We start from the raw sequence: 12583 nt of genomic DNA, 5'->3' as shown, positions 1-12583 counted from the left end.
CTAATTATTCACAGCCACTATTTAAGTCAATTTCTTTCTGTCCATCAGTCTGGGAACATCAACTTTCATTACCCATGCCGTTCCAACTTTCATTGTTATCTACGACCTTGCTGCTCATTCTCCATGCTCACGATCACCTGGCACGCACCTTGCTATTCTTGCCTCCTGTTTTTGTTGTCACAGTAAGTGTTTTGTTTTAGTTGTTTATAGTCATGCCATCGTGCTGTTTCTGTTCTTAGTTCATTCATGCCAATCGAGCAAGTGTTTTTGTTTCCTGTTTATATTTTGTAGCCAAGTTTTATACCTCCTTGTGAGCGCCCTTAGTTTGTATATTTTTGTATTTAGAATTCCAAATAAAACATCATGTACCTTAATTCACGCCTGGCTCGTCCTGTAATCCCTCTGCGTCGAAGGAGCACAAACAATCCAAGTCCAAGCTTGACATATATGTGTAAATAAATGAACACGGAAATTAAAGTATTTATTTTATTTATATATATATATATATTTATATTCATATATATATAGCTAGAATTCACTGAAAGTCATTATATATATATATATATATATATATATATACATATATATATATATATATATATATATATATATATATATATATATATATATATATATATAGACTCTTAACCCCGCGCTCCACCCCCGACCACGCCCCCCACCCCCCACTTCCCGAAATCGGAGGTCTCAAGGTTGGCAAGTATGCACTAAGCAGATTTTGTGTTAGTGTTTTACTTGTTTTAAGGGTGTTGGTCCTAAATGATCTCAGTAATATATTACAGCTTGTTGCTGAGATTTTATGACCTATATTGGGTAAAACATGTTTGAAACTAGAATATCAACTGTTGCAAAGCTGTGTCACCAACACTCACAATTTTAAAACTACTTTTTTAAAGTAATAATTTCTTATTTCAAGCATGTAAAAAAAAAAAAATCATGACTTTTACACGATTGTGTCTCATAATTAAAACAGACGACAGCCAAATGGACTTTGCTGTTTTATTTTCAAAGAAACGATAGAAAATACGTACTCATATAGTAAAACAGTTGTCATTAGTGAGAATGTACTTATTTTAAGATATTTTTTAGTTTGAGGTTACCTAATTTTACTTGTTTTGGAAAGTCTTGACAAGCCAATTTTTTTTGTTCTATTGGCAGATAATTTTGCTTAGTTCAAATAAAATACCCCTAAATGTTGTATTTTTTTTTCTTATTTTTGAACACTGACTTTTTGCAGTGTATTTAAAGGCCATTCAAAAAATAAACATCAATATCGGTCTTTTTTCAACTCTAGATATAATACTACACACATTGAACTACTCAAAATGTGTGTGAGCCCCCTTTTCGACTCATTTGAGTAACAGGACTGAAAGTAACAGGAGTGAGTTTTTAAGTATAACTTTAAGCCAGGTCTACACTAAATCGTTTAACCTTTTAAACAAATAATTATTTAGCCTACGCCCCGTTGCAGCCACACTAAACCAGCGTTTAAGGTCCCCCTCCTCTGACAAATTTTTACACGTGTATGTCAGCCATTTAATTCTTGAATCTACGGCCCTTAGCTTTGTATGGACTCATTGATTGTTTACAACGTGAGTTCAGAGAGGAAGTAATGCCAGAAAGACCTTGCCCACACAGGATGTGGCGACAAAAAGAACACGCCAAACCAGATTAGTAATCAGGCGGTTTTGTAGATCAGAGCTAACCACTGGAAATATGGAGGCGAGTCATCCAGACATGCCCGTGTTTCTCCTTCTTCTACATGTACAGACGCTTGTGGAAATCACACATGAAAACTTTAAGAGAAAGCGATTGCAGCTATTTGGGATACAACACTTCTCAGACGGCAAGAGAACTTTCCAATGTCCCGCCGGGTCAGCTGTGATGCTACTTAGCGAAAAACTTTGTCCATTTGTTAAAGGAGAGTCAACGAGAATGCGAGCTCCCGTGGATGTAATAAAAAAAAGATAGCGTGTGCTTGGTATTACCTGGCCGTCGAGGGAAACGGCGAATGCATTTGGACTGGAAAAGCAGACTGTATCAGTTATTCTCCGCCATGTATGTTGCGGACTCAACATCTAGGTCCTGAGTGTGTAAAGTCACCAAAAATGAATGGACAATGAAGGTGAAGGCAAAATAGTGTCCTGACCAGATATCTAGATCCCTAGTTTGATTGATGTACAATTTTCTTTATCACATTGTTTACATTTATAATAAAGATTTGATTAATTTATGATGGCTCAGGTGTGATTCACTACAATGGGGCTCCACAGCACACTGGATTAGTAAAAGCTCAGTTCCAGTTTATTTGGAACATGCATAGGATACAATGTATGTAATGCATCACACAATTCCAGTTGTTTCATTACAGCACGTCCAAAAAGGAGTAGGAAAAAGCATAGTTTACTTAATCCTACCCCTTTTCATACCATAGCAATTTTATCCAATGTCCTTTTTCTCTGTAACAGAACAGTGAACAAAAAAATAATAAATAAATAATATACCATAGTAAACATACATAAACAATCTTTGTCTGAATAAAAAAAAGGAGAAAAAAAAGTGCTACGAGACTGAAAATATAATATATTTTCTTGTGATTTAAATGAGGGCCATTGCAACAATCTGAGTTGTGTTGTATCGCCACACAAAATATTTTTCCTTCTAAAAATGAATATATTTTTTCTATATGTTTCAATGTGTGCTAACGAGGGCTGCTTTGATCAGCATCAGTGAACAAGTCTTGATCTATTTTGGGTAGTGACAAGTGTGAACACACAACCTCTAATATGGTGTCTTGAGAGTCAGACAGCGCTCTGTGTGTGTGTGTGTGTGAGTGTGTGTGTGTGTGTGTGTGTGTGTGTGTGTGTGTGTGCGCGCGCGTGTGTGCGTGTTTGTGAGACGCTCCGTTTCGTGTGTGCCTCATCTGAGTCACTTTGTGTGGTTATTTTTGTGACGCTCACATGTTCTCCTGCAAGAGTGTGTGCTGCCGCCTGAGTAAACACACAACCCTGATGACAAGTGGCAGGATCAAAGACCGTTTCTGCATCCTTGATGGCGACTTTGCTCCCTTTACAAAATGTGCACTGTATGAAGAGTTTATTGAGTTTTCAATATGTTTGTTCATTATTTTTAAGTATGTAATTAGCTGCAAATAGTCCTAATATAAGAACATGTAATACCCCTTCTTAACCTGCCAAGTAGTGAGCAAGGGTTTTGAAAGTAAATCAATCAATCAATTAATCAATCAATGTTTATTTATATAGCCCTACATCACAAGTGTCTAACAGGGCTGCACAAGCCACAACGATATCTGCAGTTCAGCGCCCACATAAGGGCAAGGAAAAACTCACAACCCAGTGGGACGTCGATGTGAATGACTCTGAGAAACCTTGGAGAGGACCGCAAATGTGGAGCGTTTGCGGTCAGAGCTGAACACAACCACAACAACTCGAACTTGTCAAATAGTGAACTCATAATTATTTGGAAATATTACATTGTATTAAAAACATTTTATTCATGATGTATAAAGGCGATGCCATCTTAACGTAGTAACAGTATGTACATGCCATGTAGGTATATACAGTATGTATTGTTAAAAGTGTATCAGCATTGTCAAACTACAACTTGCCAAATATAAGATTATAATTACATATTAAAGCATTTATTGTGTGAATGGTCAAGCATTCACACATATAAGATTCTGCACCAACTTAATTATGAATTGTTACCACGGACTGGTACCTCACTTGCCAAATAGTGACATCAAACTTGTACTGTAAAAAAAAAAAAAAAAAAAAATCTTAATTATTACTGCTTATAAAGATTTGACAAATAATTGTTAACACACACCTATTTATGTCAACTTTTATATGTAACCTTCTTGTAAAGTGTTGCCACAGAATGGTAACTCACTTGACAAATAGTGACATCACAGTCGTACTGTTAAAAAAAACAACAACTTGTAACTGCTTATAAATTATTGACGAATAATACAAAAATAAATAACGCCACAATCAACCTATTTATACCTACCGCTACTTTAGATATTTATCTTTATTGTGAAGTGTTACCGCAGAGTAGTACCTCACATGCCAAATAGTGATATTATTGTACTGTTAAAAAAATAAAAAACAAATATATATTAAGTGTATCAACTTATAAATATTTGACCAAAAATTTAAAACACAATTATTGCCTATTGCTGCCTACTTTTATATGTACCCTTCTTGGCAAGTGCTACCATAGACTGCTACCTTACTTGCCAAATAGGGACATCACAGGTGTACCGTTGAAGCATGTTGTAAACTTACTTAAAACTGCTTATATATGATTCACAAATAATTTTATCACCATTATTAAACTGTTCATACCTACTTTTTATATGTACCCTTCTTGGAATGTGCTGCTTAAGCTGGCACCTCATTTGCCAAATAGTGACATCACACTTGTAACTGCTCATAAATTACTGACAAATAATAAAATAAGAAATAACCAGAGGTGGGTAGAGTAGCCAGAAATCGTACTCAAGTAAGAGTACTGTTACTTTAGGGATTTATTACTCAAGTAAAAGTAAGTAGTAGTCACCTAAATATTTACTTGAGTAAAAGTAAAAAGTATGTTTTGAAAAAACTACTCAAGTACTGAATAACTGATGAGTAACGTGTTTGTTTAATGATTACGGCAACAAATAATTCACAAAAACATAAAAATAGCAAAGAGCAAATTCAGAGCCAGGAATATCTCTTAAGCAACTAAAACAATAATATTAAATAATACTACATTAAAATAAAAAAAATAAGGCACATTGAGCCACAATAACTTAACAGCACCAGAGGTTCAGTAGGCATTGATTGATTGATTTATTGATTGATTGAAACTTGTATTAGTAGATTGCACAGTACAGTACATATTCCGTACAATTGACCACTAAATGGTAACACCCCAATAAGATTTTTAAAGTTAATCAATTATTTAATAAATGAACAAGTCGAGATGATCCACCTCATATATACATATACACACATTTCATATACATACACACACACATATATATATATATATATATATATATATATATATATATATATATATATATATATATATATACATACATACATACATACATACATTTATATATACAGTATATAATTAATTTTTTTTGCCGTTTTTGTTCACATGTTAAAGGTGTTTTAATGAATATACATGATTCTGATGACTTGCATTGATTGGAATCAGACGTCCACGTTTTGAAATGGAGGAGAGAAAAAAATGTCCTCCTTTCTGTCCAATACCCCATGAAACTCTTTGGTTTTTGGCATCTTATTAGTCCAGATTCCATATTCGTTTTTATACACTTTACAATAAATACATTGGCGACAAACTCCGTAGTTTGCTAGATTGTATGCTCTGGCTTTCGGGAGACTCTTATTTTGTCAGCGCAGGCGCGATGGAGCGGCACTTTTATTGTGAAGACAGGAACTGTGCGATCAGTCTTTAGGCTTTTGACGGGAAGTACGGTTGAAAATAAAAAGTGTCTTTTTTCCTTTACACCTTTTGATTGATTGATTGATTGATACAGTACATATTCCGTACAATTGACCACTAAATGGTAACACCCCAATAAGGTTTTCAACTTGTTTAAATCGGGTTAAGTGTGACGGTCATGTGACCGCCTGGCTCTGTTTGATTGGTCCAACGTCACCAGTGACTGCATGTGATTGGTGAAACGCAGGCATGCGTTGATCCTACTTTGAAAAACCAAAACAAACATAATAGATTGATAAAAAAAAGTAGCGAGTAGCGAGCTGAATGTAGATAACTGGAGCGGAGTAAAAATAGCGTTTCTTCTCTATTAATATACTCAAGTAAAAGTCAAAATATGTTGCATAAAAACTACTCTTAGAAGTACAATTTATCCCAAAAGTTACTCAAGTAGATGTAACGGAGTAAATGTAACGCGTTACTACCCACCACTGGAAATAACACCATTATTAACCTATTTTTAGTACTTTCACGTGTACCGTTATTGTTGGGGGTTACCACAGATCGATAACTCACTTGCCAAAAAGTGACATCACATGTATACAGTTAAAAAAAAACAATCTTAAAACTTTTTAAAATGTTTGACACATTTTGCCTAATTTGTACTCCTATTAATGCTACCACAAACTTGCCAAATAGTGACATCAAACTCGTCACGTATTATAATAGCTGCATATAAATTATTTTAAAAATGATCAAATCATTATTAGCTGTTTTGTAAAAAAAAATATATATAACAGCTTTTCCAGGCTATATAGTAGCTTGAAATGGCCACACTAGCAGTTATTAAGCAGCAAGTAACATCTAATAAACACTTCATAGGGTGCATCTGTTGTAAGGTGGTATTGATGCCTTGTTGAGTCTGTGCATGCAAAATTGGCTGCCTTTTTTGGGGGGCAAAGGGGCGTGCCGCGGTGGGCGGGGGGCGTGCAAAATAAAGAACAGCCCCCCCCCCCCGGGTGGTCACACTCTGCAGATCTCAAGCACCCTCCAGTGAAGTATCCTCCGTCTGGCTTCCTGCTGTTTGTCAGAAGTGAAGCCAGATCTCATTGATGGGACTAACACTTCCGACAGACTGACACTCAGCGTTTGGGGGGGTCGGGTGGTGGGGGTGCACATGGTCCGTCCCTGATTAGGGTTGGCTCACCTCGCCCAAACGAAGCCCCAAAGAGATGGAGCCACATGGGATTTATTCGTCACCGAGGCACCATGAGTTGGCCTCCTGTCGCCCTCTCTTGACCCCCCGCACCCCTCTGCCCCGCCCCCTAGCTCTGTCACCATGAAGAGGACACAAAAGTCGGGGATGATTAGCAATTAACGACGCATGGTTGTATTTGCATGTGTGTCAATCATGTGTCAGTCAGACCCCCCCTCTCCGCCATGTCCTGCCCATGTGCTCGCCACTTATTGCCAGACTCGGAGATGACGGTTTCCACACAGCCACAACCTCCTGCTGAGACGCATCGTCCTCCAAGTCCTCATTGGGTGATAATTCGGGGGGTATTCTCGTGTGTCATGAGTCCCCAAAGATGGTGCCGGGCTCTTCTCTGCGCGCTTGCTCTGGGCCTCCATGGGGGATGCGGCGGGGACGACGCGAGTGCACCCCGGTTCTCAGTCCCTGTGCTGTTATTGTTGACAGAGACGGGAGTGGCGCAGGACGGGGTCGGAGAGGGTCCCACGGCGGCTCCCACCAGCGAGCATGAGGATGACAACTCTTTGGGCTACACAGGTACCGATGCTGCCGCTTTGACGCCATTGCTACTAATGTGACCTGTGTTGAAACTAAACGCACGTCTTTGAGTTCTCGCACATGAACAAAAAATCAATATTGACACTCTGAAAGGCAAAATTCACTTTAGATATGTCACACGACCAGCTTAACCTCTCAAGGCCAGAGCTGTTTGTTTACATGTTTTTTTATTTCTCTTTGCTATTTGGGCTTATTGGACCCTAGTTAAAATAAAAAATAAAAATCATCTTTTGATATGATGTACTTAGTCCAGGGGTCGGCAACCTGCGGCTCTTTAGCGCCGCCCTAGTGGCTCTCTGGAGCTTTTTCAAAAATATATGAAAAATGGAAATGATGAGGGGAAAAAACTTTTTTTTTTGTTTTAATTTGGTTTTACACAAACCTCCCTAATTGCGTTAAAGCCCACTGTTTATATTAAACATGCTTCACTGATTCGAGTATATGGCGAGCGCCGTTTTGTCCTACTAATTTTGGCGGTCCTTGAACTCCCCCTAGTTTGTTTACATGTATAACTTTCTCCGACTTCCTAAGACGTGTTTTATGCCACTTCTTTTTCTGTCTTATTTTGTCCACCAAACTTTTAATGTTGTGCATGAATGCACAAAGGTGAGTTTTGTTGATATAAATTGACTTATGTGGAGTGCTAATCAGACATATTTGGTCACTGCTAGACTGTAAGCTAATCGATTCTAACATGCTATTTAGGCTAGCTGTATGTACATATTGCATCATTATGCCTCATTTGTAGCTATATTTGATCTTATTTAGTTTCCTTTAAGTCCTCATAATTCAATTTATATCTCATGACACAATCTGTATGTAATATGGCTTTTATTTATTTTTTTTTTGTATTTTTGGTCCAATATTGCTCTTTCAACATTTTGGGTTACCGACCCCTGTCTTAGTCCATAAGTACAGAAACGTGTACTTCATGTGTAGTGACATGCTAATTTTTATTTTTGCATTTTTTTTTTCAAAATTCCATTGTATGTTATGCTCTTCTGACACCACCAGATAGCAGTATAAGTGTCCATATGTTGACATAAGACCCCAATTCAGTATGTAAGAAGAAAAAATACGCTTGCAAGTTCGAAAATGATTGGAAAAAATAATTTTAGTTCATCCAGGACAGCTCGAAGGGGAAAGGGTATGCTGCCTGCAAATTTTGTAGATCAGACTACTCCATTGAACACGGTGGCCGAACGGATATATCTGTCCATGAACGGATTATTTGTATTTATATATATCTGTATATATATAAATATGTATTTATTTATTTTTTCCAATTAGAGAGAACATGCTGCAGTCAATTGTATTTGATCTTTATGTCTTACACCAACTAAGGTTGTAGTCCGAGAACCATTCAAAAATAGCTACTAAATACATCAGATGTTACTCACGAGTTACTCAATACTTGAGTAGTTTTTTCACGAAATACTTACACACTCTTAAGTAATTATTTTTGGTGACCACTTATTACTTTTACTTGATTCATCTTATTCTAAAGTGACTCGAGTACAATTTTTGGCTAGTCTGCCCACCTCTGGATGTATGGCATCTGCTACGCCGGACTAGTGCTGAGTTAGCGTGTATACGTAAAAAGTTCTGACTTTTGACATTGACAAGCCAAAGTCTCACCAATGTGGAGAGATGTTATTGATGAGGCAGGAGTTGAAGATGATCGATCAAAAAGTTGCTCTGCCAAAAGTTGGTCACCTTTATTGTCGCTGTAAAAATACAATAACGCCAAGATTAGACCTTGTGTTGTGGTTAGCAATTTTCATCTTAACACAAAAAACCAAGTCCCGTTTGGTATACCTCGTTATCGATTGGCACAATAAAAATAATGGAAACAAAGACAAATACTGCATTGTAATGCATGTCGGCGAAATGTAGGACTTCATTTGTTGTTTGGACAGTTTATTACTGTACATGGAAAAACAATACCAATTTTTTTTACAGTAATATTCTGGTGATTGTGCTGCTTATTTTTTTTTTGTAAAATCTGCAGTTGTACAGTATATTACTGTACATGGAAAAATAATTTAAAAAAAATGTATGGTACAATTCAGGTGACTGAGCTGCCAGTTTTTTGGGTTTTTTTACATAAAAATCTACAGTTATTTTCACAGTGTATGTTTTTACGGTAACATTCTGGCAACAGAGCTTTGTGTTTTATGTACTGTAAAATTTACAGTTTTACAGTGTATTACTGTACATGAAAAAACAGTCACACTTTTTTTTACGGTAAAATTCTGGTGACTGAGCTGCTTGTTTTGTTTACTGTAAAATCTACAGTTGTTTGTACAGTATATTACTGTACATGGAAAAAAATACCGCTTTTTTTTACGGTACCATTCTCGTGACTGAGCTGCCAGTTTTTTTACAAAAACTAATCTACAGTTGTTTTCACAGTGTAAGATATCTCTGTTTTTTTACAGTAAATTCTGGCAACTGAGCTACTTGTTTTATTTACTGTAAAATCTACAGTTGTTTGTACAGTGTATTACTGTACATGGAAAAAAAATACCACTTCTTCTTACGGTAAAATTCTGGTGACTTAGCTGCCATTTTTTTACAACAAAAAAAATCTACAATTGTTGTTTTGTTATGTAAGATTCTGGCACATGAGCTGCTTGTTTTATTTACTGTAAAATTGACAGTTTTACAGTGCATTAATGTACATGGGGAAACAATACCACTTTTTACGGTAATTTTCTGGTGACTGAGCTGCCATTATTTTTTACTAAAAACATCTACAGTTGTTGTTTTCACAGTGTAAGATATCCCTTTTGTACGGTAAATTCTGGCAACTTATTACTGTACATGGAAAAATAATTAAAAAAAATTTAATGGTAAAATTCAGGTGACTGAGCTGCCAGTTTTTTTTGTTTTTTTTTTACATAAAAATCTACAGTTATTTTCACAGTGTATGTTTTTACGGTAACATTCTGGCAACAGAGCTTCGTGTTTTATTTACTGTAAAATTTACAGTTTTACAGTGTATTACTGTACATGAAAAAACAGTCCCACTTTTTTTTACGGTAAAATTCTGGTGACTGAGCTGCTTGTTTTGTTTACTGTAAAATCTACAGTTGTTGTTTGTACAGTATATTACTGTACATGGGAAAAAAATCCCGCTTTTTTTACAGTAACATTCTCGTGACTGAGCTGCCAGTTTTTTTATACAAAAACTAATCTACAGTTGTTTTCACAGTGTAAGATATCTCTGTTTTTTTACAGTAAATTCTGGCAACTGAGCTACTTGTTTTATTTACTGTAAAATCTACAGTTGTTTGTACAGTGCATTACTGTACATGGAAAAACAATGCCACTTATTTTTTATTAGGTAAAATTCTGGTGATTGAGCTACCTGTTTTATTTACTGTAAAATCTGCAGTTGTTTGTACAGTGTATTACTGTACATGGAAAAACAATGCCACTTATTTTTACGGTAAAATTCTGGTGACTTAGCTGCTATTTTTTTTTTTTTTACAAAAAAATCTACAGTGGTTGTTTTCATAGTGTAAGATAGCCATTTTTTTTACGGTAACATTCTGGCAACTGAGCTGCTTGTTTTTTTACTGTAAAATTGACAGTTTTACAGTGCATTAATGTACATGGAAAAGCAATACCACTTTTTACGGTAATTTTCTGGTGACTGAGCTGCCAGTTTTCTACCCAAAAAATCTACAGTTGTTGTTTTTACAGTGTAAGATATACCAGTTTTTATACGGTAAATTTTCGCAACTGAGCTGCTTGTTTTATTTAATGTAAAATCTACAGTTGTCGTTTGTACAGTGTATTACTGAACATGGAAAAACAATACTTCTTTTTACTGTAAAATTCTGGTGACTTAGCTACCATTTTTTTTTTTACAAAAATTATACAGTTGTTGTTTTAATAGTGTAAGATAGCCCAATTTTTTTTACGGTAACATTCTGGAACATGAGGTGCTTGTTTTATTTACTGTAAAATTGACAGTTTTACTTGGCATTAATGAACATGGGAAAACAATACCACTTTTTACGGTAATTTTCTGGTGACTGAGCTGCCAGTTTTTTACTAAAAAATCTACTGTTGTTGTTTTCACAATGTAAGATAGGCCCGTTTTTTTTCCGTAACATTCCGGCCACTAAGCTGCTTGTTTTATTTAGTGTAAAATCTAAAGTTTTACAGTGTATTACTGTACATGGAAAAACAATACCACTTCTTTTTACGGTAAAATTCTGGTGACAGAGCTGCCAGTTTTTTACAAAAAAAGAAATCTACCGTTTTCACAGTGTTAAGAAAGCCCAGTTGTTTACGGTAACATTCTGGCACATGAGCTGCTTGTTTTATTTTCTGTAAAACTGACAGTTTTACAGTGCATTAATGTACATGGGAAAACAATACCACTTTTTACGATAATTTTCTGGTGACTGAGCTGCCAGTTTCTTTACTAAAAAATCTACTGTTGTTGTTTTCACATTGTAAGATAGGCCCGTTTTTTTTTTCGTAACATTCCGGCCACTAAGCTGCCTGTTTTATTTAGTGTAAAAAAATGCAGTATTGCAGTGTATTACTGTACACGGAAAAACAATACCACTTTTTCTTACAGTAAAATTCTGGCGACTGTGTAATCAGTAATCAGTGCATGATTTGATGGATAATTTTAAAATCACAAGTCAAGCAGATATTTAAGTAGTTATTTATATTTTAACAATATCTATTTTTTAATAATCAGATAATATTAACGTTAAAACGTTAAACTATATTTAGGCCATGTATTTTTTTCTGCCAACATTTAAATAACAATTACTTTAAGTAAGAACAAATAAAGTACTTTATTCACAGGTTTTCAATGGCATTTATAAAACGATGTTGTGGGACAGATGTGGGCTTCACGGTGGCAGAGGGGTTAGTGCGTCCGCCTCACAATACGAAGGTCCTGCAGTCCTGTGTTCAAATCCAGGCTCGGGATCTTTCTGTGTGGAGTTTGCATGCTCTCCCCGTGAATGCGTGGGTTCCCTCCGGGTACTCCGGCTTCCTCCCACTTCCAAAGACATGCACCTGGGGATAAGTTGATTGGCAACACTAAATTGGCCCTAGTGTGTGAATGTGAGTGTGAATGTTGTCTGTCTATCTGTGTTGGCCCTGCGATGAGGTGGCGACTTGTCCAGGGTGTACCCTGCCTTCCGCCTGATTGTAGCTGAGATAGGCGCCAGCGACCCCCGCGACCCCAAAAAGGGAATAAGCGGTAGAAAATGGATGGATGGGACAGATGTGGCCCCC

At 36.3% G+C, this 12583-nt stretch overlaps 1 protein-coding gene across 1 annotated transcript in view; it reads left to right on the top strand.

The window, feature by feature from the left end:
- The window catches only part of robo1 (roundabout, axon guidance receptor, homolog 1 (Drosophila)), a 460963-nt gene that overhangs the window by 38055 nt on the left and 410325 nt on the right, over positions 1 to 12583 (top strand). The window contains exon 2 of the mRNA XM_061877335.1: positions 7199 to 7288. Coding sequence (XP_061733319.1) covers positions 7199 to 7288 — 90 coding nt within the window. The remainder of the gene's footprint in view (positions 1 to 7198; positions 7289 to 12583) is intronic.

The sequence above is a fragment of the Nerophis ophidion genome, linkage group LG18, assembly GCF_033978795.1.
Source record: "Nerophis ophidion isolate RoL-2023_Sa linkage group LG18, RoL_Noph_v1.0, whole genome shotgun sequence".
NCBI lineage: Eukaryota > Metazoa > Chordata > Actinopteri > Syngnathiformes > Syngnathidae > Nerophis > Nerophis ophidion.
This window is presented reverse-complemented; position numbering and strand designations above follow the sequence as displayed.